This window comes from Apium graveolens, chromosome 11 (assembly GCF_009905375.1).
Source record: "Apium graveolens cultivar Ventura chromosome 11, ASM990537v1, whole genome shotgun sequence".
In the NCBI taxonomy this organism is placed as follows: Eukaryota; Viridiplantae; Streptophyta; class Magnoliopsida; order Apiales; family Apiaceae; genus Apium; species Apium graveolens.
The window spans coordinates 141,197,116-141,224,637 of record NC_133657.1 but is presented as its reverse complement, the minus strand read 5'-3'; the positions used below and the strand labels follow the sequence as shown (position 1 = coordinate 141,224,637).

The 27,522-nt window shown below is 33.5% G+C and overlaps 1 protein-coding gene across 1 annotated transcript; it reads right to left on the bottom strand.

Moving 5' to 3' along the window:
• Positions 1-3,525: 3,525 nt before the first annotated feature.
• On the bottom strand, positions 3,526-21,797 carry LOC141696892 (uncharacterized). The gene is made up of 21 exons (XM_074501027.1): positions 21,556-21,797; positions 17,452-17,550; positions 16,944-17,095; positions 16,143-16,215; positions 15,523-15,648; positions 14,630-14,738; positions 14,360-14,439; positions 14,063-14,144; positions 12,830-12,969; positions 12,642-12,752; positions 12,387-12,503; positions 12,192-12,281; positions 11,303-11,356; positions 11,078-11,152; positions 10,792-10,867; positions 10,592-10,691; positions 9,007-9,076; positions 7,685-7,758; positions 5,914-6,026; positions 4,887-5,132; positions 3,526-4,118 (listed from the first exon to the last, which is right to left on the bottom strand). Exons 1-21 carry the CDS (start codon positions 21,679-21,681, stop codon positions 3,841-3,843), a joined length of 2,391 nt encoding a protein of 796 aa, XP_074357128.1. The 5' UTR covers positions 21,682-21,797; the 3' UTR covers positions 3,526-3,840.
• Between the last annotated feature and the right edge of the window lie 5,725 nt (positions 21,798-27,522).

The window sequence follows — 27,522 nt, the reverse complement described above, 5'->3', positions numbered from 1 at the left end:
TTCGAGCTCGTTAACTAACAAACCGCACATGAGCTTTTATCGAATAGAAACGAGTCGAGTCGAATCGATCCGAACACAAGCCGAACAAGAGCTTTCTCTGTCAAAACGAGCTGAGTCGAGCCAAACTGAAGTAAAAAAAATTGATCAAACCACTGGTTGATTGTTAAATTAGCAAACCAAATACATTTATTTTTTAAAAAAAAATGTTAGATCACCAAAATATATAGATCTTGACATCCGTACGGTTAGATCATTCATAAATATTTTTGAAAAAAATTGAAACATTAATATGGAACTAAACACTAGTTAGAAGAACGGAAAACTATTCAAACCATTGGTTGATTGTTAAATAACAAATAAAATAAATTTAGTTTTTCTGAAAATTTGTCATATCACTAAAATATATTTATCTTGACATCTGTACAGTTGGATCATTCACAAATATTTTTTTAAAAATCGAAATATCAACATGGGAGTAAACACTAGTTACAAGTATTATTCAACTCATTGATTGGTTGTTAAAATAACAAACAAAATATATTTTTTTAAAATTTTATCATATCGCTAAATATATATTTACATTCGTACGGCTGCATCACTCATAAATATTTTAAAAAAAATTGAAACATCAAATATGGGACTAACCACTAGTAAGAATTACGGGTCAAACTACTGGTTGACTATGAAATAGCAAACCAAATACATTTATTTTTTTAAAAAAATCTTATCATATCACTAAAATATATAGATCTTGACATCCATAAAGTTAGATCATTCATAAATAATTTTATAAATTTCGGAATATCAATATGAGACTAAACACTACTTATAAGTACTATTCAAATCATTGGTTGATTGTCATGCATGTACAATAACAAGACTAAGTCAAATTGACAACTCTAAGTAAGTTGTATGATAATCTATATTTGCATTATGTATTGTAACATTTAAGTCTGTAAAAATGTAAATGGAGCGGACTGGAGTCTTATCTGTAAACAGTATCAAGTCTAATAATTCTAACTGGAAGAAGATCAAGAAGATCATGCCTCAGAAGAATTATGAAAAAACTTGGAGTTGAATAAATCTGTTTAAGAAAAATGTTCTAAGTCAAGAACTCTAAAAGTCACGGATTAAGTGTTATAGAGAAATCATCCGTGAACTCCATAATGACTTATAGAGAAGTCAGAAAAGTTACTAGAGAACTCAGAGATATCGACAAGTCAAACTGAAAACATGAAGATTGGAGATATCGACAAGTCATTTCTTCACTAGAGAACTTTGAGATATCGACAAGTCAAAATATCACTAGAGAACTCTGAGATATCGACAAGTCAAAATATCACTAGAGAACTCTGAGATATCGACAAGACAAGATATCACTAGAGAACTCTGAGATATCGACAAGTCAAGATATCACTAGAGAATTCTGAGTTATCGACAAGTCAAATGGGTCACTAGAGAACTCAGAGATATCGATAAGTCAAAGTGAAGACATGAAGATGAGAGATCTCGACAAACTAAATTCTCTTATAGAAAACTCAGAGACCTCTACATGTCAAAGCAATTATAGAGTAATGAGAGATCTCGATAAGCCAATATACTTATCGAGATGTCAAGTTCTTTATACACCCAACTGGAGATCTCGAGGTAAAACTCAAAATACAAAGTGCAGACCAGTTTAATATCTAAGATTACCAATCAACAAACAATCTAATCAGTTGGATTGACAAGTCTAGAAAAAGCAACTTGAAGAGTACAAGATCAAAGGTCAAGATTAACTGGCAAAGCAAAGTCACAGGCGTGCAAGATTAGCAAAGATACACCAAGCCAGAAATAGAAAGATTTGAATATCCAAAAATAGGGTTTAGTACATGCTTGCATGCTATGTAATATCCAGTGTTTACTGTTTTATAAAGTAAACACTGGTTGCTTTGTTTTTTTGTTTTAACAAATAGATCTGAAATTTCTTGTAACTCTAAAGAAAGAAGCTGAGTTTTAACATAACAAGAACTCGGAAATTTGTAGCAAAACACATACTTGATTTTAATATAAAATTAAGTGAAGTTTTGAAAGATATTGTGTTCTTGTGCCTGTATTATTATCTTACTTAAATCATAATATCCTTGCCAGTTATAATTCTACATCTGCTTTGTTCACCAAGCTTAAGAAAAACAAAAAGCCACTAAAATTGTCTAAAACACATTCACCCACCTCTGTGTTGTATTCATTACCTAACAATAACAAATAAAATAAATTTATTTTTTGCTGACAATCTTGTCATATCACTAAAATATATAGATCTTAACATTGTACAATTGAATCATTCATAATATTTTTAATAAAATTGAAACATCAATATGAGACTAAATACTCGTAATAAATACTGGTCAAACCACCAGTTGAATGTTAATATAGCAAACCAAATAAATTTATATTTTTCTAAAATTTTAGCATATCACTAATATATATATATATTATCCGTACGATTGGATCATTCATAAATAGTTTTAAAAAAGCGAAACATCAATATGAAAATAAACACTGGTTAAAATTAGTAGTTAAATCACTTATTGATTATTAAAATATCAAACTAAAAAAATTTATCTGAAACTGTTTTCAGATTTCTAAATATATATCTTGACATCCGTACGGTTCAATAACTGATTATATTTATAAAAAAAATTGAATAATATTCATTATAATTTAATATATAAAATATTTATTTAAAAAAAATATAATTCGAACCGAACCGAGCCGAGAACATGCCAAAAGCTCACTTAAAGCTCATTTTCTCAACAGAAACATTTTTGTGTTCGAGATCGAGCCGTCAATGAACCAAGCCGAGATCAAATTTGTTCTCGAACAACTTGGTTCGCGAACAGTTCTATGCAAATTAGAGACAACCGCCTCACATGGGCTAAATTTGTCAAATCTTTTAAGAAATTTAACAAAGTTATGCACATCAATTAAATATTATAATCAGTCCATTGAAATGTAACAAAGTTGTGCCCATCAATAAATATTATAATCAGTCTTATTCCAATGGAAACAATCATCTCTGTTGAACAAATTTTACATATATAATCATTATTTTAGTCCATCACTCTGGTTAACATACCAAAATATTATACTATCAATCTATCGTAATTAGTGAGCTTAGGAGAAACGTAATTATTTGTGAAAAAAACAGAAGCATACATACAATCTCAAACAGCATCATGCTTCAGAGAAAATAAAAAAATTCCTATTTTATTAAGAATTTTTAGCGACTCAAAAGTTAGATAATTTATTCTTTATTCATCACTAAAATAGTTAAAAGTTCATCATGGAAAATGAGGAATTCTCACAACTAAAAATCTTCTGGGCTCACAGTTCAGGCACACGAAATGTTACATACTTGCATCATCTCAAAAAAAATTATAAACTTGCAATAACAGTACACTCATGACTCAGGTACTACCAAAAAATATTTAGATTATACAATGATGAACAGCTCAAATACTATTTTACATGTAATGACAGATGGACGGTCCAAAAAATTAAATAACAAAATCTCAACCAATCAGTATTTGTGTTCTAAGCAAACTCAAAATTATAGGAGTACAAATCAATATTAGATTTAAGAATCATTCATCAGCCTACTATACAACAGCAAAGTATCTATGGATGATCTCGCAGACTCCTAAATGCTGGCAGATGAAAAGAATGATAAACAAAAATTTTACAACTCATGGAGACATGGAAAGTTCATTTCTTTTCTTGTATGAACCCTCTAAATCACCATAAGACAAAATTTACAGGGTTATATTTCTTCACTTAATTTGACAAAAACTGGGCACCTTAAATCCCAGAAGACGACGTCCGGTTTATTCGTTGGGCACCCAATTTTGATACAACAGGTTTAGATCCCCGTCCTCGCCCAGCTGCTAAAGGCTTAGCCCTCGTGGTAGGTGGAGGTGCTGCAATAGCAGCCCACGGGTCATCATCATATGGTGCCACAGTTGATTTTGCTGTTGGCGGTTTAACGGATTTTGGAGCAGGGGCAGCTATGGAACCCCACAAGTCATCATCCTCGTGTTTCGGAACATTGGCTGTAATCTTGGGTTTTGAATTTAGAACTGCATAATCAGACAACTTCCATTAGATACCTGCGAACTTCTTGTTTAGTAGCAACAGAATACGAAAAAGAGTACAGATCGTATACAATGATAATTCATTTGCACCTATATATCTTAAACCCTACTTTTAACACAAGTACAGCCTCAAACCCTACTTCTAATATTACTTCAAATCTTAGCAATATAATTAGGTACTTCAGCAGAAGCTCTTCTAGAAGAAGTCAAAACTCAAGACCAAGTAAGCTGTGTGAAATGAAATACTATAGATATCTGGTAAGTGTATGTCCTACAATTTTGTTTAAAAGCAATTGCTATCGAGTATACATGACAGAACTCAAAAGATCTGTCTAAAAGCAATTTCTATCAAGTACCAAGTATACAAGTCAGAACTCAACTGATCTGTCAATACCAATTTAAATGTAACGAAGATCGGAGAACAAACGACGGCATACACATACTAAGGCAATGTGCAATAAATGATAAGCAATGACATAAATTACAATCTCAAACAAGAACATTAGATAATTCAAGGGCATGATATCTTCAGGAGACACACAAACAAAACAGCATGATGCACAATTTTCAAGCTTTTCAAGAAAAGGGTCATTCACCTTTTTTATTGTCTATTTGCACAATATACATTTTAGATTAGTAGATCTTACACCGATTACCTAATCAGTCAAAGCTTAAACTATCAAAAATATCTCCAGATGTAGGACTTGTACTTCTCTTCTGATATGTCTAACGATTTTTGTTTTGAAGAAATACCTTGTTTTGGCTGTATGACGGGTCTCTTTTGAGCTGCTTGAATAGTGGCAAGAACTGCAGATGGCTTCGGATCCTCAAGTGGTTCAATATCATCCCAACCGTCTTTGTCGCTCCCATTATCATCGTGAATTCCATTTTCTATTTCTCCCCAACCATCAGTTGATGTTGGGGACACAGGTGCAGGCTGATCAGCCATATAGGCTTCTGAACTTGAATCGACTGTTGCTGTGCTTGCAGTATTCATCACTATGGTAATGACAAGAAATCATATATTATCTCAGAGATGGTGTGCTATTGTACGCGAAGATAAAACTAGGAATTAGCAATCTAATGTTTGTACATATATTTCAAATGTGATAGTTGTATAGCATATGTTATAAGAACAATTTCATGCATCTAGAAATTGAACTTGTTTCATTATTATTTGAATGTCTATATTGCAATATAACTAGTAATGACAACAGAAAATAAATATTCCCCATTCGTGTTTTAACCAAATAATCATAATGTCAATCTTTTTTTCAAAAATAAATATATAAAATAATGTCAATCTTTAACTATTCCTGTCTCTTTCTCTTCCTGCTCTTACAAAGTTAGTGACAGTTTTACATTCTTTTTCTACCTAACTATGCTTAAATTCTAATTTCTCTATACCTTAATGCTTAATGTTGCCTCTAGAACTATCCATATTCACTGGTTGTGTTACACAGTGCTGGTATATCTAGAGGGCAAGACCGTTGTGCCCAGTTACAATGACCAAGCATATCCCATCGATATAAAATTACAATAGATGAACGATTGCTTTATAGAATATTTCCCTATGCTGTTGGACTAAAGCTTTACATAGAGAAAAAACTCTGTAAGCTAATTCAGAAAGTAAGTCTTTCGGCATCATTATTAGACATCACAAGTGATAGTAGAAAGAGGAAAACACTTGTTCGAGCTATTGTAGAGAAAAGTACGTCGTTTTAAGTATAAAAGATAGCTTCCACATAGAAAAAGAAACATAAATGAGCAATATGCTTGCCTGAGCTGGTAGTGGACGCAGCAACGGTAGTAATAGGTGCACTGGACTTCACAGGCACATGTGGAGTCTGTTCAGAAGGTTTGCCTTTGAGGGTCAAGGAACTCATGGCCCACCTGTATTTCGAACATTAAGGTTGAACTTTGGACAATGGGAATCAAGAGTTCAATGAAAAATATTAGATCCGCAAATTCCAAATTATAAATTGTCGTAACTACTAAGTTTTCCTTGGACAAAAAATCACTTAGCATGCATGCTTTAGCCTTTAAGTAATTTTAAGGAAAAACCTACAGGTCGACATGGTCCACGCTTGCTTTAAGGTATATACAAAAAGAACTAAAACAAATTGCAAGATCAATTTGGTCCATATTGCACCAAGGAGGACTTTCTAACGATTCATATTAACTTTATGCAAAACTATTCAACTTAGGAAAGTAATTAAAACACAAACTTGGGTATCAGTTAATTGAGTTTCGTGAACAAATAAAATAAAAAAAGGGCTGCAGACAAGTATGATGGTGATGTCATCATAAAGGTCAAGATGAAAAGGTAGAGATAGTATAAGTATCCAGTAGTGTACTTCTGGAAAATCATCATTTCTCAAAAGAAATGCATATCGAGTTCCTCTTTCCGGTAAGTTACGAACAGCACACCAAAGATATAAATGAAAATCGGATTAGAAGTATGATGTACCTGAAGCTAATGAGATCCAATTTAATATAATAATATTAAGGAACAGTGAGGTCTTATGTAAAGCCTTTACAAAGATTTTTTTCATTTAACAATTAATGTCGCTCTAATTATTAATTACTCCTGTCATAATACTATTGAAACATTCTACTATGGATGGATGCCATACCATATGAGGGCAGATAGCTAAGTAAAAGACTGTACTTTCTTCACATACTAATTTTAACTACAGATTTTAAGTTTAACAGGCATGTCTTGTCCGGTTCATACACTCCTTTTTAGACCTTCCATAACATTATATGTATATTATTATGCAATGTAACAAATGCCATGCACCTTCTGAAAGGGTTTTCAGATAGAAGATGCAAATTATGTCTTTATGGATGATATACAAACTTTTCATGCAAGCCCGCCCTCTTCCAGGCCCATTCTGAATTCTGACTCACAAATTAAACCAGGAAAAGGTACTTACTATAAAGAATAACGTTCTGATTTCTGACATCTCTCTTGAGTTTTTAATAATGTTTTACCTACTAAAATATAGGCTTACACTTTGGCACAGTGTTTGTCCATAATGAGTATCATCAATCATAAGAGATCATAGAAATCAATTAATCGATCTTAAAGCTCATCTAATGGATGAGCTATTATGCATACATTATTACCTATATAAGGTATCTTGAGATTACGACACTGATTACTTGGTGCTTAATATCAGCAAGGGGAACTTTTTAATTTTTAGTTAATACAAATCATGCTTGATAAGGATTTGGATAACATAAGAGAGATCATAGAAATCAATTAATCGATCTTAAAACTCATCTAATGGATGATATATTATGCATACATTATTACCTATATAAGGTATCTTGAGATTAAGACACTTATTACTTGGTGCTTAATATCAGCAAGGGGAACTTTTTAATTTTTAGTTAATACAAGTCATGCTTGATAAGGATTTGGATAACGTTAACAAGGGATTTTAGGTGTAGCTTTAAATAGTCAGCGGTTAAAAACTAAAGCAAGAAGATAAAACTATAATGCATCTCATGCTTCTTGTCCATTCCATTTCAAATCAACATACCCAAGTAAACTAGCATTTCCTGGTATTGATGACATCCCCATGCTTGAGTCCCCAGCTGACTCCCCACCACCGGTCTGTAGAAGACAACAAAGAGATCACAGACAACTTAAATTTAGTCTGCCTCTGCCTTAGCATGGACCCATTACTTTATATATATAAATCAGCTATCTATTAAATGTAGGGAAATTTTCTACCTCCAAACTTTCAGTTATATGTTTGTTGCAATCTAAAAATTGTGAAAAATGGAAAAGATATGACCAAGAGAAAGGAAATCTCATCTTTCAAATATACGCAACATTAGTAAACTGAAACTAAATTCCAAAATGTAGAGAAAATAATGAAGGGGATATCTCTAGGCGAGAAATATACATATATCCGGCCTTACCAACTTTCACTCCCTCACGACTATAGCTTAGAATAACTATACACAATATTTGAACCCGAAAATAGATAATTCCATTTATTGTGGATGTTAGGGCATCTCCAACCCGTTGCGCACTATTTTGGTGTGATTTTTATACCAAAATGGTGTAAACATTACACTATATTCAAATTTCACTCCAACCCACTTACACTAAATTTTACACCATTTTTGTACTATATAGATTATTCTATTGCTAAAAAAACAAAAGTATAAAAGTAATAAAGTTAGTTAAATATAGATTGAACAAATTTGTTGTAGATAAAAGGAACAAGGGCAATGTTGGAATATACAAAAACTCTAAAAATATGGTGTGACAAAATTTGGTGTAACTTTTAGTGACACCAAAATATTGTAAGTTTTAGAGTTGGGTTGCAGAGAAATTTTACACCAAAATGGTGTAAAAGTGTAACTTTGAAGTTGGGTTGGAGATGGTCTTATAGCACAAAGGCATACAAATTACTTGCAGATATACTCACCTAAAATCTTTCTCTGACAAGTATGCAGCAGGATGACTAGGGAGGGTGACGGTGAAAAAAAAATAAAGAGAACAGAGTTTCTACATTTATCCTTTTTTAAGAAAGAGAATAATGCATATGCTATTTATCTTAATTTTGTTAGTACTACTAGGACAGCAAGCCTGTTGACAAGAACATAGAAGGTAGCTCAAGATCAACTTTTTACCCAAACAATTAGAATTGACAGCAATTCCAAAACTATGGTCTTGTAAACTAGCGCTTGAAGTAGATCCGTAATGAAGAAAAAAATATGACTCAAGGCTCACAGAGAGTGCCTCATGTACATCTCATTGCTTAAAAGTTGAATGCTCTTCTTAAGCAAATTAGCAATGTTAACAGAAGTCCGAACACAGTTATGACTTTTAGAACAGGTAATAACAGACCTTCTCGTGAAATTGCTTCAGGATTTGCAGAAATTGGTCAACAGCTTGGAAGGCCTTTGATCGAACATCACTGCCAAGATGAAGAAACATTAATGTTATGTAGCTGAATGCTTACTTTTCTTGCTAACGAAAGTGGAAACAGACATCCAAAAAATACAAAGTGAAAATAATCTATTTCAATTTTTCATTACAACAAAAAGAGAAGCTCTGAGGTTAATAAGTGCATCAAGTCAGGGAGAAGGGAAAAACAGGAAAACTAGAACAAAAATTCGGATAAATCTGAGCATTAAGACTGATGCCAGTAAAAACATGTTAACATTATTCTAATAAACAATAACCTACGAAAAGAGTCTAGCAGTCCATAAACATTACGTACAACCTCTAATACTATAAAAACGTGTTAAGCTTCTTTAGATTAACAATAACCTATGAAAAGAGTCTAGTAGTACATAAACATCATGTACAACCTCTAAATAATATTTAGATATCAGAATTAGCTTTAGCATTGAAACACACGTGAAAGCTATGGATATAATTCATTTGTCTAAAATATATAAACAACAAAAGCTCAATAAAAGTGAAGAAACGTGGATGTAAAACCTTTTGACAGCTAAAATTAGAACTCCACTATACTTCAAATTATAATTTCTTTAATATTAGATAAAGAAAGTTTATGCATATCTAATCTTTTATTATAGACACCAATGGCATGCGAGTATGCAGCTCATTATATTTTACACATCTAAATTACAGCTTCACAAATAAATCCAGGCAGAAAATTAACAATATAAATTTCAATCTAGTATCAGGTTCAAAATTCCGTTATATATTAGTGTCCAAGCGGTATTAAAGGTTCTCCTAGTGTTAAAAGAGGTCCAAGTCCAATTTTCACCTTCTCTTCACCTACTGTATACTTAAGACATATAAACTACAAAAAGAAAAACAATAACTGGGGCATTATCATGAAAAGACATTTGTAATTGACAAATGAATAAGCAACTACAAAATCAACATTCCTCAAGTAAAATATTTTTCCAGAACTGAATACAATACCCTAGACAAAAACAAAAGCATAGAAGATATAGTATTTCAAGGTTCAAAATTAGTTTTCAAGGGTCCATAAGAAATTTAAAAATTTCAATCCTCTAGTTTACAAATTCTTGCCAAGTTGAATAATGCAGTACTCATATTCTTATGCACTAATGACTAAACTACACAGTTAAAGAGTTGAACAACAGTGTGGTCTTTGCTAAAGCAAATTCTGACATGAAAAATGTTAAGTATCGGGACATTTTAATTAATCTCGATAACACATAGCACTTGCTAATTATTAAAAAAATGAATAGAAATCTCCCCATAAACCTCTTGCAGCTGTCAAACAATTAAATCAAGGCTATTTATTAGCAAGATACTCTAGTTATGAAGAGAGAGCATATCTGTAATTCTCATAAACATCAACTCAAGTTCTAATAGAGTTTTTTAGAAGTACAAAAGAGACTCTTTATAGTGGGTTACAAGAACGAGTATGCAAAATATGCTTTGACATTCAATTTACAATACAAAGAGTTATCAATAGTAAGCTGACCTGTCAGGATCTATAGTAAGTACAACAACATTTGGCAAAATACGAGCTGCAATCTCAGTTGAATCATAATAAGAACTGGTGGCGCTTAGAGCCATAATCCCTGCAACAACAAAATTATGGAATCAACATCAGCGAGGGAAAACACACCAAAAAATAAATATATAACTATAAGGCAGTCAGGAATCAGTGTATGGTTCAACCTGCGCCTCTTGCAGGAGAGAAGGTATCACGCAAAGCACGGACTGTAAATGCGTTTATGAGAACTCTTTTCCGTGTCTGCAATGTTCCATGACTTCATTAATAACCATTTAAGCATAAAAGTACACTATATAAAAATATGTTTTAACTTTTATGACATCATAGACTGCTAGAGATTATGAAGAAATAGAGATATACAAGGCTGGGAGTTGGGATTGAGCATAAAAGAACACAATGGTTTAAAATGATTTAATGATGGGAGGAGATAGAATTGTAGTTGTTACTAACCCCATCATTAAGATGGCTGGCAATGTTTCCTAGCAGTATAGTGGTGTTTGTTCTAATGGCTGGTTCTTCATCAACCTGCAATTCTTACGAGAATGGGAAAAGATGCAAATTAAGAGAAATGCAAAAAAAAAACAAATTTTAATATACTACTAAAGTTTCACAACTAAAAGACAAGTGAAGGACAGTTGAACTTCTTCCCACCGATAATAGTAAAGGGTTTCGTACCTGTAGCTTTGAAAGAAACTTCAACAGTGATCCTGATAGAGTCCGTTGAGACAGCTGCATCAAAAAATAAGGAAATGTAGAGTTTATTGAACTTATTTAAGGCAGACATCTAACTTTGTCTGATGATCATCATGCAGGACCATGGCTACAGCACATAAATCGTTCGTTTGCATAAGAGAAGTTATGATATTTCAGGCTTTATATATACAAATATCTAAAAAGTCAACAAAGTGCTCCGAGAACTATATATCTCAGAAAACGAAAATAGACATGACTCGAGGTATCTAAAGCATACACTGAAATGAATCCTGTTATCAGGAAAGGCCCCCAATCCCCACAGATATAGCTACCATAAATACATCATATGCGAGGAGACTAGAAGGGTGCCGTAATTCCGTGATTAGATCTATCCCCATACATGAAACACAAAATAGAACAGAGTGCATCCTGTTCCAAAGCAAAAAAGAGAGATCTAAAGATGATTTTATTGCAATCAGATATCCAAGCACCACAGGAATCACAAAGAAAACTAACTTAAGTTAGTTATTGTTGAACGACTGTTACAAAGGTTTGCACTATGTCGGCCTCTGAACTAATTTTCCTTTCAATATAGAGGACCAATATTGAAATGAAATATTAAAAACTTGCTTGTTAGCCAGAAATAAATAATTCAAATCAACATAAATTCCTATATGGTCCAAATGTCTTGATCAAGATCCAGAAGTGATATCTTCCACAAATCAACCCGGATAATGCATGGAGAAAATGGCATGAACATGTAAGCTGCTATATACCGGCTCGACAAGAATACGTGCATAAAAAAATACAGACTTGAAAACTTCATGGACACATAAAAGGCATAAAAGTAGTGTAACAATTATGCATGTACCTTGGGGGCAAGAACAAGCATTGATTTGAGTGTTAATTCCCGCAGAAAAGCGGATGAATCGGAAAACCCAGTAGCAACATGAGGATAAATCTGTTAAAAAATCATCATATCACTACTAAAAAGGAAAAACCAAAACAAAGCAGAAATATCTACAATAAAAAGATTAAGAAGCCCAAACTTTTAGGCTGAACCTACTTGCTCATCAACAATTTGTGATGATAATGAATCTCCAAACTGATCAATATGCTGCAGGAGACTAACTCGAATAGCTCGGTCATTAGAACCAAAAAGTTTCACCAGTGTTGGTAATACCTATAAAAATACCCACGAGATACAGAATAAACTCTTAATAAATACATCAAGAACAGCAAAGAAATGGCAATAGTATATTGAACAAGTAACAATTATTGTAAAAACAAGACCCCTAGTGGGTACTATATGAACAAAAACCTTGATAATAAACTCTTCAGCTGAAAGCCAAGCACCCATCTTCAGTAATGCAGTCAAAGCAGGTGCTGCAGCTGATCCAAATTCCAAGGCTGAAGCTAGAAGAGGAAGTAGCTAATCGAAATGCAAAAAAATATGTTACTGTCAAATTAACAAGGTTTAAAGTTACAAAATTGGGAATCAAAGAAAACCTTTTTTAGCACAATCTGTCGAGGAAGCTGCTCAGCCAGAGTAGGTAGCTTACGAAAGAAAGTATCTTTTTCAACACTGTCCTTCAAATTGAGAATTTCCATGAAGTGAATGGTGTCCACCAATTTATTTTGGAAATATTCTGCAGTCATGCACTGAACAGTGTAAATGATTTTATCATACACAAAAGATAATCCAGGAACAAATAATGGACGGTCAATAATATGCATTAGCAGATTGATCTGGAGAAAATGAATAACTGACTTCACAGAATTAAAAAAAGTTAGACCCGTGTCAAAAGTCTAAATATGACATCTAAATGGCATATAATGTCAAAGAACGTCTTTCAGGAACAAAAGCTTCTCGCGAAACTCAAAGAAACTGAGCTAGAAGGTAAACAAGAAACAATTCGGACCCAAGACGTTTCGAACTAAGAGGCAAGGATTCTTCTGTACTTGACGTATCTATAAGCCCAAAGATTACTTTGAACCCATTTCCTTGTCCGTTGTCCTTACATGATACAAATCGAACATATTACTCATCATGCGACTAAGGGTGTATGTATTTCTATATTTTCAGCTAAATATATTTGGCATATTAACTAAATTGGTAGATATTATTAGCACATAGAATATAATAGTAGCCATTATTTGTATATAAAACATATCAGAATTTGTGTGTGTGTGTACATATATATAACTAGTCAATTTTTTGTTTAAATTCGAACATTATGTTGTTGGTCACGTGCATATCAATATGTAATATGCAGGTATGTGTCAGATCTCAACTTTCAATATTTTTCAAACCATCAAATCCTTGTCAGTCTGAAACTGGCCCCTTAAATCATTGATCAAAAGTGGAAATAGCAAGTCAGTTATCATTTAATACAGCTATAGAAAACATAGCCACATTCATGCTTTCATTTCCTTGACACAAGTCAAACCCAATTGGGAAGCACTAATATTTAGCTTACCAGTAAAAATGTATTTAATATCTAAGCAGTCTGCACCTCTAAAATTAACAAAAATAATAATAACCTTCCATTAGCTACTATTAAGACTAAAAACCTAACAGCAATAAACAATGTACACCACTCAAAAAATTATTGATTGGCTCAACTACAGTACAAAGGGGGTTCAGATTAAGCGCTCAGACCTCATAACAGTTCCCTAAACTGCATAACCTTCAGAATGTGACAAAAACTCAAATATAACTATATACAAAAGTGAACTAACCACAAGTTTCAAGAAGCTTTGACGAGTTCAACCTGCGAGAAGGCGTAGAACTTAGGAGCCGCTGATAATCTGGAAGTAGAGACTGTGAGACAGGAATAAAAAGATTCAAATGACAATTAATCTTCAATATATAACAGCCAAAGCAAATCAAAACAAAGAGTGAACAAGCATCCGATTTCTGCCAACTCATGCTTATATAGATGGCAAGGCACTGAGAAGACTATGGTTTAACAACAAAAACAGGTTCTTAGTGGATCAACATGGACCTGTCTTTAACAAGAGATTTAGTAAGCTCACCTTCGGTATAGAAGAAGTATCACGCAGCTCCTCTGTTTTACCCAATTTGGTACCATAGAAAAGTTCATGAATAAGACAACCTAAGAGGGTTATTTAACAGTCAGTTTCAGAACATAAACCTTCCGCTCAAAACAGAAGGAAAAAAAATATCCTTGAGACATTATAAGGACACTTGTCATTAGTGCTTACAATAATTATTTACACAGTACTAATCCTATACCAATTTTCCTGCAGAATTAGCAAAGCAATATAATACAAATTGTTACTCACCCAAACCCCAAGAATCAATAGCCCAAGGCGGAGATTTTCTAATCGCTGTCCAGTCAGACTTCACCAACTCCAGGGGTTTGTATTGTGTACCAACAAGCCATTCATATTGCTGGGTAAAGATAGAATGTATATAGGTGAGACCACATATTAATCTTCAAACAAAAATTGCCATGCATGGTTAGAAATGACTGTTGGCAATTATCAAACATGTCAAACCTTATTTACAAAAATAATGCATGTAATGCCAGTAAACTAGTAAAGAGTAATAGACTTGTTAAAATCATTTACTTCTGCACTAATTCATCTGGAAATTCTTCAAGTTGGAAAACAGAAACTAGACTCTTATAACCCACGGAAGCCATAGCAAAACAAGTTTCCATATGGATATTATCACTGCTTATGGAACAAAACCTCGATTTCTCAGGCAACTGTTATTGTCAAGCAATCTTCGGGTACTTCTTCCAACTCAAGATTCTTTGGAATGTATAAAAGTCATAGGTTGCTCTGGGGCCAGTGCACCCCATCTTATTCAGCGGGAAGGACAGATAGCTGAAAGGACTAGAAACAGCAGCCCGCCAAAAAACCTCAGGCAGGGGCACCGGATCTCTTGAAGCAGAGAAGACCGAGCAGACTTTATCACCCATCTCAATTTCACATTACTGTGAAATATAAACACGAATCGTTTCTGGATTATAAATAAACCTCCCATTCATCTAACATCGATAACTCAACCCCTGAACTCACCATCTTGGATATATAACACAATTATACACTACATTTAGCAAGTATGCATCAAATGAACCAAAAACTCCAATCACATGAAATAAAATAATATGCATCACAGACCTAAAAAAAACTATAATTAATGATTACTACATCCAAACAGAACTTACCAGCATGGGTCCTGTGGAAGCTGCTTGATTATTCCCGTCAAACTCCGATAGAACATCAAACGCGTGTAGTTTCCAGTCCAAAGACTCAGTAACAACAACACTTTCCAAACAAACATTTGCATGAACCTGTACCAAATGTTAGGTCTATTATGCCAAAACTGACCAAGAGAAAGAAAGTGAACAGGAGCAAGGATATAGAAAAGGCAATGAATTTCATTAAATTGAACCCGACAGGCCGACGCGTAATGAGAAACGCAAAGGAAAAAAAAGACTAGGTAATATGCTGTACACTCGCATAAATTCAGCAAACATTAAGCACTAGGAAGAAGTATACACCACCTTTGGAGAAAAGTGGAGACAAGTTAAAAAAAATAGGAAGTGAGTAGCAAAAGAAGAAAATAGGGTTCATAACTGTTTAAGCCAAACCCTCCAAACAAATATGATGATAACAGTAAGAAAAGTATGAGATAATATTTAATAAATAAGTTTTGTTTTTTTATTATCATATCTTCGAGTTCTCTTTCAGTGAGATTTTGAGATGCATAAACGACCCATCTTTGTTCCCAATTATCTTGTAATCTACCTCATTATATCCAACACACGCCTAAATATATACTTACAAGTTTACAGTCATTGTTGAGGAAGCTCACAGCCTTGGCTATCCGGTGCAGTCCCCATGCGTAATACTCATCCCTGCATTACAAGGTGCACTATTTTGTAATACTTAACAGAAAAACCAAAAAACAGAAAATGTTCCTGCATATACCTCGCTTTTTTTTGCTTTTTTAAGTGCCGTTCTCCCTACGTAATATTATACTAGAAAGATGAGTAATAACCCTGTATTTATTTATAATGGATTAACTTCATAGCCTTCACTATCTTTGTGTACAAACGAGGAATAAAAAGAATCTTCAACAGAAAACTTTAAACGGTACATCCTCCGTCCCACCGGATTCTTTACATTAGGGGACGGGGGATCGGCACGCACTTTAAGGCTCCCGTAAAGCATGGTTCCCTAGATAATTTTGAATATTTGTTCTTTTAAATAAAAATACAACGTTTAAACTTTTATACAGAAAAAAAAATCTAAAAATAAATTATAGAACTATACTTTATAGTTGCCTTAAAATGCGTGTCAAGCATCAGGAAAAAGTATGTAAAGAATCCAGTGGGACGGAGGGAGTAGTAATTACTAATTACAACAACTTTAAGGAGAATGATTCCACAAGAAGACACACAAGTATGTGCTAGACCAGAGAAAGATCCTAATACAGTAATACATGTATACCCAAATGTAGTAACTTCAGCTAAAGGTCAATATGCACGTGAGGGAAAACTAATTAACTCCATATAAACCAAAAGAGATAAACACCAGTAATGATAATAAGTCGGTAAGAATGGAAGGTATTAGTTGTATATACCTTTGTGTACCTTCTAATTTTAATTCCTTGATCTTTTCCGACAAAGGCATGACAGGTTCTGTGACAATATATATAGTAATCTTTGTAGAAGGCCCATCAGAAGTTTCGACCTCAGTACTGTGAAGAAACGATAAAATATTTGGATGTCTAACCTGAAATCATTAATAATATTTGGTGAATCTGAAATTAGAAGGAATTGCCACATATATGGAGACACTGCCATAATTATATTCAAAGATTAAATAATTCCTAAATAAACCAAACTCCATAGGAAGTACAAAATTAAAATGCATATACAAAGTTTATGAGGGCAACAAATATACAAAGGCTAAAAGAGATTAAGCAACAACACAGATACGGATTCCTACACAAAGACATGAGATATGTACATAAAAAGGAATTTTCTTGCAACTCTATCGTTTCCAATTGAAAAGGTTACTATAGAATTTCCCTTTTATGCCGATTATTTTACTATAGAATTTCCCTTTTATGCCGATTATTTATATACCGTTCGAAGACGCTTGACGCCATTACGGCCAGCAGCTATATGTCTATCATTAGTACTACTCCCAGACAGAGAAAATATTGACACTGGAGATCCGTCGTCCTGAAAAAAGAAACAATAATCAGTACCAATCAGCTCCCTATCAAAGAACAGACACATTACAAATTAATTAAGCATTTTGTATCCTATTCACAATACAAAAAGTAGGATTAAAAGTGGGCAGAATTTCTATGACTTGTCCAGCATATGTGCACATTTAAAAACTTTAATCCAGCTGGAAGGCTAGGCACTTGAAATTATACAAGCCAGAGAAGAATTTAAAAAGGGAATTGTGACTAATTCACTGCATTGCCAGTAAAGATAATGAAAAAATCATCTAGGTATCAGATGCATTTTTCATAACCAACAAAGTCTGCAAACTACAAGAGCTGTACAACATAGTAATATGATGAAACGTCTGTGATCATAAGCCTCTGCCATTCCATTACTTGATTGGATAGGTAGAGAGGCAGAAAAATCTGGGCCGAACAAGTTTTTTTAATAAACATTCACTATCTTACCAAACATCTGATTAATATTTACCATCTAAAAGATAGAATCTGCGGTCATTGTAGAAAGAGGTTGGCTTCCGGAAAGAATTGTGGAAAAAATGTGCCTACTAACTTACTAGCAATAATTAACAGGTCCACAACTCATGGTACTGTACACAGAGAGACATAGTTAGCCATATTCTTGTTATGCATTCATACTTACAGCTCCAAATTCAAATTAAACAAGTACCCAGATTGGTAGCCATCTAACAATTAACAGTGAATTGAACTACAGAAAGGTAAAGCTAGTTGCATGATCGGCTAGGAAGCACGGGTGCGGGGATATGCAAATTCGTGAAAATTAAAAATATGGGGATTCGGGTGCGGGGGGATTCGGAAACTACTAAGGTATTTAAAATGTATATTTTATATATAATTAATTAGCAAAAACAAGAAATAGCATTTAAATTAAACGATATATTTAAATTCACCATATTTAAGTCTTGAAAAATACAGACAGAATAATAATAATTGCACCATATTAAAACTAATTTTTGAAAAATTAATAAAAAAAGAAAAAAGAGTCGACAGAAATGTTAACATGTGGGCTGGGCCTCACATTATACATGAACACTGGGCGTCATAACATCAGCCAATTCATCTATATATAAATACAGGATCTATCTATACACACACCAACGAAGAAAGACAAGATGGAACCCCTCTATTCGATGTCGATGTAAGTCTTGTATTCTGTAATTAGGGTTCAAACTGATTTCAGGTTCAAGTCTTGTTTTTGTTTGAACGAAAATTACTAATAATACCCCTCCTGTATCCCCCTCCCGTATCCCCCACGAATCCCCGCTGTCAAATACTGGGATACGCCAGGTGGCACACCCGGTACGCACCCCGCCGCACCCAATGCGTGATGCGGCACCTTGGAGCCGCACCTGTGCTACCCAGATGATCAGCCATTTATATAACTTTTTAAGTTACTCAGTTGCTTTGATGCGGGAAAATAAGCCAGAGGCATGCATCAGGTTAAGTTGGGTAACCGATTGAGTGATTAGCACTGTATCTATAACTCTATATAGAAGTCCAATTTTTTTCAAAATTCTGTCAACTTTGTAAGACTGTAACTACCCAATATTACTTTTAATGAGATAAAACTGTGCTCTACTGACAAAACCAAAGAAAGAACATGGATCACACATTCGCTCAGGAAACAATTTGCTTATGGGTAAAACTCCATCCTTATTCCTTACTTTTGTTATAAATATTCTTATTTCCTAAAAATGAGCAACTGAGGTTAGCCAGATATACAGTATCAGAAAAGAGGAATGAAAACTTCACAGTAAAGACAAAAAAAAAATGAAATTTAAATTCTTCAAAGAATCGGTCCAGGATACATATTGATACGTAACATTTAGAAATTTAAAAAGCAAAAAACTTGGCCTATGTAGAAATAGAGAATCGATTACTGTTGACTGCGAGTATATATGACTAAACTTTTTAAAACATTCTTTGATGTTGATTACTAGCTAGGGCAACTTCCATCCTTAGGGACAGACTCTTTTGCAGGTCTTCTGAATAACACAAATACAGCCTCCGATACCTCTAGTATTTCCTTCAAATTGAAAATTTGCAGAAAGGACACAGATTGCTGCTTCATGAAGCTCTTATTTAGGATTGTTAATTTCGGGCCGAACGCGCCCTATTATGTACCCGGTCAACCCGAAAATGACCTGTTTTAACCAGAAAATCATTTTAATTATTTTTAATACATAAAATGATATTTATTTTTAATATTTTAGAAATATTATAATAATAACTTTTCAAGATGATTTGTAATTAAAAATATTAAAATGATATATAAATATATCAAACATATATACAATTATGTAATATAAATTTAATTTTTTTATATAATATAGGATATATAACAAATTTTCGGGTCGGGTTCAGGTATTTTGGGTTAACCATAAACTGGCCAGATTTTTCGGGAAAATATTTACCAAACCCGACCTGAAACTCAAAATATGGGTTTGTGCCGGTTTTTGGGTCGTGTCAAATTTTGTCACCCCTATTCTTGCTTCATATTGCTAATTTTGTACTTAAAACATGGTCTTTCTCATAGACACTTTTTCTATTTTTTACCCTTTCTTTTATTTCTTAATTTCCTACTTTTTCCTATTCCTAATATATTTAACCATATCATATTCCATGAAGAAACTGAAGTCCAATAGTAAACTAAATTGATAACATCTCAATATATCATAACTAAAGATATAGCCATGTGATATGTACATGCAATTTGCAAGGGCGGATCCATGTAGGGGCCAACGGGGACGTGTGCCCCCATGGAAAAAAAGTAGCGGTGTTTTATTAAAATTTTAAGGCATAAATATGTATATTTTATAAAGTGATGACAAAAAGAATTTTAAATTTGTACTACTGACTCGTAACATACTCACTTAGGTACATGGTGCCCCCAGAGAAGTAAGACTCTGGATCCGCCACTGTGTACATGTATAAAAAACTATCTTATCTGCGAAGAAGAATCTCTGTGTTGAAGCTTAAATCTTATATTAGGCACGGGATGATATTATGCAGTAAGGTTATCCTATGAATAAACAAATTAATTCTTTTTACAGGCAGAAACTAGACTAATACATATTTGATGCACAAATCCAAATCCAGATGTTCAAAACTATCTCTTAGTCAATCGATGCGATAAATGCAAATTAGTTAGTATAATATCTAGTAAATTTGTAACCAACCGCCAAATATTGACGTGATGAACTGTTCCTGTCCAAGTAAGAGCAAACAAACAAAATCAGAAGTTTTTATCCTCAAAATATAAGGAAACTAATCCTAGAAAGTAGAATTTGAAATCTTATCAATGGAGCATCCTCGAGGTAAGTTGAATAACACAATCAAATAATTCAAGAGTCTATGTTGAACTAAATACCAATATAGGTCACTAGATCTAAATAAACTATCCACTGATGTATATATATTAAACTTGTTTAAAAAATTACATTATTGAAATTCCAACCAATATTCTAAAGAGTTGCTAAAGATCGGGGTAAGTTAAACTACATGTTAGTAAGTAGAGAACATAAGCACATACTAATTATCTCTGTCTCAGAATATCTAACATTGCTGCTAAATCGTAATTTTCAGATTTTAGGGGTTCTGCCTAAATGGAGATAATTGACAGTAGATACGTTAATCAAACAACGAGACGATGATAATGTACCATAATACCTAAATTAATCATGTTGAGCTAAAATGAGTTTTGATTGGAATCAATAAGAATCGCAAAAATCCAAACAGTTCTTAATGTCATGCAACTTCTCGTCTTGACTTTATTAACATAAAATGACAATCACGATCAAATCCAGAGCCTAAATCAAAAATCAAATTCTACATCGAATCCGCAAACTCAAATAATCCACAAACCGTAAACAAATGAACACCTCGAATCATCCAAATAAAATACGAAAAAATCCGAAAACCGTAAAGTAACTGAATAATATAGCAAAATAAAAAGGGGGAGAGAAGTATCGAATACCCTAGATGTGCCACGAGAGTGAATCCAAGAGCCCCAAGCAGAAGAATAAGGTTCGCCTATATTATACGGTAGATCTTTAAGACCCGACCCAGATCCGGCTACCACGCTTTGTAGGAATTTAAACATACTGTACTCAATTTCCCTGTATAAAATTGTGTTTGTGTGTATGTGTGTGTATTTTGAGACCCTGGAGAGAGATTCGGGTTGATCTGTCTGAGAAATTGAGTGATGATGATATAATTTAATTATACATACATTCTAAGAATATTTATATTTATTTATGTGATCCTCTGTTTCGCGGCAGATGATCATAACGTGTCCTTCGGACATTTCTTGCCGTCGGATCAAACTCTTGTTTTTTTAGTGGTAAATTAAGAGTAAATTACAAAAAAATGACCGGTGAACTAATTTTTTTGCATTTTATTGGCCCCCATTTTAGTGGCTTAATAAAAAAATAATCACTTAAATAACTTTCGTCAAGCTTTATTAAATAGAAAGATATTATTGTTAGTAGGGGTATGCAATTATAAAGGTACGGTAGTTTTTTCAGGGATATACATAAATATACTTCACTTCTTTGTCATCAACTTATAAAAAAAATCACAAAATCTTGATTTTCAATTACAAGAATTCATTACCCACTTAGTTCAATTGTGAGAAAATCGTGACAATTCCATAATCTAAATAGAGGTTAGGTTTGTTTGTTAAAATTAATGAGCAGAAGAGTGTTTATGTACTCGAGAATGACAATGTAAATAGGGATGGCGGATATGAGGTAGGTCATGGGCGTGTGGGTTGTTGATTCAGGTTGTGGTACCAATTGAGGAGGGAAAAAGTAGGGGAGGTTGTGGTTGGGAGGAGTTTGAAGTAATCGGCGGTGAAGGTGTTGGAGAAATAGAAAGGGATGTTGGGCGGTGTAGTTGGTGCAAGGGAGGCTTCTATGTTTTGCAAATTGTGCATGGGATTAATATTTCGTCTCTGCTGCTTAAACTGAATTCGATCTAATGAAACCATGTAAATCGTTGAAGGGGGTTGCTCAAGTCTTGAATAAGGTTTTTCTATATGTGAACTTCAGTCCACTGGTTGTGGTACAACTCAAGCAAGGAAGTTGTGGGAGATTTTGTAGCAAGTTGAGTTTAATACATTGTTACATGACTTTAAATTATTTGTTATATGTATGGTGTATTTATGCAACAGGGTAATAATAATTAATATAATTTCACTTTGATGGTAGTACGTTGAGGTCAGTCAATGTTTATTTGGCTATTAAAATGTGCATATATTCTTTTTATTTTTATAGATAATAGATATTAAATTTTTAAAATAAAAAACATGTGATGGTTACTTGTTTGAGGCTAAAGTGACTGTTAATAAAAGTGTTGGACCACTTTACCCTTGAATAACTAACGGTGTTATTATCAATTTGGCGGAAGTCATTTAAATGGTTAATTTTTTTATTAAGCCACTAAAATGCTGAATTTCAAACATTGGCCAACAAAGTGCAAAAAAAAATTTACGGGCACTCTTCTGCAATTTACTCTCAAATTAATTATAAGAGTAATGATATTATTTTTATTTTTTTACAGACGAAATTATTATTGTTTGAATATAATGGAATGGTAACCAGTCTCAGACATTCATAAAGAAAAAATGTGAAATCGTAAACGAAAATCGAAATCGTAAAAAAGGTCCATCGTATAATTAATTAAGTTAATAAACTTTATAAATTAAGATCAGATCAAAACAGTTTTTTAACTTATCGATTTCGGTTTAGGTCAATTTCTACAGATCAGATTAGTTTTTTAAACAATAAAGTATATTTTATCCCTATCGCAATCATATGAATCTCGTATCAGTAATTATACTGTAATTTACTTTAAAATTGTAAATTATATATAATTGGAGGATTAATTATTGATAAGAAATCAATCCTAAATTCTGATGATAAAAAAATCACATTTGCATAATTATGTTAAGACAAAATGTAACTTCCAATTGTTAGTCGTCCTAAGGGATAGCCATTGGAGTAGTAGCACATCAAATGATGTGGTTATTGTAACATCTTCTGTGAGAAAGACAATAAATAGATAGCAATGCAATTATTCATTCAGAAGTCATGTTGACTCAATGGTTAATCTATAATAGGATGGCTATGTGTAAATATTCAGTGTCATGTAATTCAGATTAAGTGAAGTGAGCAATCAACTGCTAGTGAACTATCTACATCACTCTATCACTTGCTAAGCAAGTGACTATCTATGGCTAAGGAATGTTGTAGCAAAAGACCGTCAATGGCTATGAAGTTATTGGTCGTATGATTATCAACAATTATGAAGATCTATAGTTATTTATAGTGACGTGACAGTGGTCAAAACCTAGGACTGTCACAACTCATGGGCTGATGGGAATCTTAATAAATAAAAATGAGTAGCCAAGATAAACTTGCACGTGGTATTGAATTCTGAAGAAGAAGAAACATTATATTTCTTAACATGTAGAGGATCATTATGATTACGAAAAAAGTTATTTCACTTGATCCCAAGCCTATTCCACAAAGTTATCATAATCGTATCTTACCCAAAATCTCATAAAGTAGTTTTCACCATTTATATTTATATTGTCAAGAATAAAAAAATGTTCCTTAGTTTGTTCTCTCTTCATGTTGTTTTGACTAAAACATTAGGAATTCATTAGATGTTATCTCTCTTGAATAAAATCACATGAGTTTCGGATACATTAACAATATTTAACTCGGTACTTGACGACTTGGCATTAATATCCACACCACATAACATTACTAGGGTTAGTGTTCACATTGGACATTAAATTATTGAAAGACCACTATTATGACTTAGATTATTATTATTTTCACACAAGTCCTCGTGAATAAATTAATATCAGTTCATGTAGTTAGAAAAAGAATGAAAAATTACAATAACAGTACTTGAATGAGCCATTTATAGTTACTTAGGAAATATCTACTAAAGTAAGAAAATAATGTTGTCAAACTTGAGCCATTTCTATATGGTCTATACTATTTTCCGCTTTTTATTTTTAGTTTAAGGAAACTTGTGGTTTTTAATTAGTATGTGTTATAGCCAAAATTTGGTATTGGATCTTCTCGGGTCAAGAACGGGTCAATTGAGTTTAAATAAGAGCAAAAGATAAGAATTAAGTTTTAAGTTGTAACAAGGACTGTGAGGGCACACCATAGCTTGAGGGCGCTCCCTAGCCTAGGGCAAGGCAAAAGGCTTACCCTCACCGAGGGCAAGAAAAAAATGGATAACTCAGGGGCAATGCAAGCATGAAAAGCTCAGGGAAAGATAAACGTTAAGGTGCTCCATGAAGTCCGGAAGATGATTGAAGATATTTTACCAACGTATTTTTTGTAGGTACTCTTTGAATAATTCCATCATTGTGTAGGTCAATGAGGGGGATGTCTCTAAACATGAAAGCCTTCAGGGGGAAAACTTGATGTTGAAGGCCTCCTCATATAGTTAATGGGTGTACTTATTGGGAATGTGAGGTAAATTCTGGTGTGTGCTTTAGGAACTATTTTCTTGTTATCAACGGGTATCCTTGTTGGAGAATTTTGGAGTAATCCTGCATTTTACATTCAAAAACTTGGAATCACGTATCCTGTTATCGGGTGAAGAATTTTCATTGGGGGGTAGGAATGCGTCCTGTAATAACCCCAATTTTTGGAAATTTTTGAAACCCTTATGAATAGTGTTTTTGCTGAATGAGAAAACTGTTCATGCCACGCTCTGTAGGGGTTCTGTTATTGATCTTATGGGATATTATTAGTACTCTATGTGGTATATAAGTGTATGTAAAGATCGTCAGAATCCAATTCTGAACACTTTGATTTTTCCCGGAAATCCACTAGATACGGAGAGAATTGAGTATAAGGTAACAGGATAAAGGATTTAAATTAAAGGATTATAAGAGAGGATCATAAAAGGAACACAATATATTGAGAAAGGTTAAGGGAACCTAAGTAATAAGATCCCGGGTATGATCCCTCAAACGATAAACGAGAACGAAAGATAAGCGAACCGTAAAACAAATAAGTGACCAAGAGACAAGCTTGTACAAGAAGCCAGGGATTGTGACATCATCAAACCACAAGGTGTGGACAAGTGGGAGCATTATGACATGTGCAAGGTGACATAGGCATGACAAGAAAGGAAGGAGATGTGGTGACTTTTTAACCACACAAAATCAAGGGCAACTAGGTAATTTACTAAATCAAACACAAAAACCAAGCCAACCAAGCCAAGCAAAATCATTTTCATCAAAAATCAAAAAGAAACCAAGGCATGGTTCATCATGCTCTCGGCTTTTACTATTGCAAATGGGCAAAAATTTCAAAAATTCAAGATCCAAGCTTCCTAAATTGGTGAGTAAATTCCCTAATCATCTTCATGCTTAGTTAGGGCTATATCATGAGTTTAAGCCATTAATTCCTTCTCAATCTTCTTCATTTAATCAAAGAAGAAGACTATGAATAGTCTTTTCAAGTTTTTAACTTGAAGTTTTTCTTGTTTTTCTTGAAGATCCAAGCTTTCCTAAGACTTCTCAAAGCTTCTTAAGGCTTCCTAGCTCCTCCCACCACTTCAAGGAAGGTATACCATCTCCAAGCCCTAGATCCCTATGTATTATAAGATGATTTTAATTAGTAGGATGATATTGTAGCTTGTTGTTGTGATTTAGAGTTTGGGATTTGGAACGGTAGTGAAATGGAATGGTAAATGTTGTGGTTTTGATTAAAAGAACTTAAGTATGATTAAAGTTAAGCTTAGGCATAAGTATGAATGATTAAATTGAATTGGTTGGGGTTGTTATGATGTGATAAGGATGGATGTTGGTTGTATGTTGGATTTGAGGTTGGTTTGTGGTTGGTTTTGAATGGCTTAAAATTGGGAAATCGCGTAAACATAGCCGTCGTAACGTCCGATTTTCTTTGGACTGTTTTTGTGCATAGCATTAGGACCCGAGAACCCCCTGCTAGATTATGACCACTGCCATGTTTAGATAGCTCATGTTACGAGCTTCGTTTTGATATGTAGTTCGTTCGATTCCGATGCACGGTTTAGGAGAAACGACCGTTTCAAGTAACGGCATTTCGCGAACGAAACTTTTTCCCTCGCCTTACTTCGAAACATAGGTTAAAGACCAAAAAGGGTTAATTAATGTATGAAACATTTATGGTAAGTGTGTTAGGCAGTTGGTAAGACACTCGCGAAAGAATCGCTTTAAAACTCGTAAAGGTTAAATTATTAAAAATGGTGGAGCCGAGGATACCCGAGTGACTTAAGCAAATCAGTGAGCGCAAAACAAGCGTTAGAGTCTAAGTTAGTTAAAGTATAGATTTACAAGTGATTTTGGTTTAATTCCAACTTACTTGTTGTTTATAGGTTACCAGACTCGTCCCGAGCCTTTTATCACCCCAAGTCGCTCAGGCAAGTATTCTATCCGTTATACTGTTGTTGTGATGTATACATTTGTATATGCATGATCTTGCGATAAATGCATATTGGTTAATTAGCAAATGTTGCGATATATTGAAGCATGCTGATATGGTATATATATATGCATGCCTGTCTCATATTCTTGAGTTATATATCTGTTGGTTCAGTTGATAATACCTATGCTAGAGGATAGCGGTAACTTGCATATACCCTTAGTATAGGGACCCAAAGGTGAAAATATTTTCTAAAACCGGGAGTCGAGGATCCCGAGTAGATTTTGTATATATGGATATGGATATATATATATAGTTATATATATATATGGTTATAGTTTTCCAAACTATTAATCGAATAAGGTTTATTCGATAACTTTAACTTTATTTTATTATTGAATATTATTTCGAATATAATTCGAAGGCGTATGACTCCTTTTATTTATTTATTTGAATATTATTTGAATATTCATTCGAGGACTTATGACTCCTTTTATTTT

What these genes read in the sequence shown, in the direction of transcription:
- LOC141696892 (XM_074501027.1), bottom strand. Translation starts at nt 21,681, where the DNA reads ATGTTTAAATTCCTACAAAGCGTGGTAGCCGGATCTGGGTCGGGTCTT. An exon ending in AAATTAGAAGGTACACAAAG is followed by an intron (nt 16,216 to 16,943) that starts GTATATACAACT and finishes CTTGTAATGCAG; the next exon opens with GGATGAGTATTACGCATGGG. An exon ending in TGAAGCAATTTCACGAGAAG is followed by an intron (nt 7,759 to 9,006) that starts GTCTGTTATTAC and finishes TGTCTTCTACAG; the next exon opens with ACCGGTGGTGGGGAGTCAGC.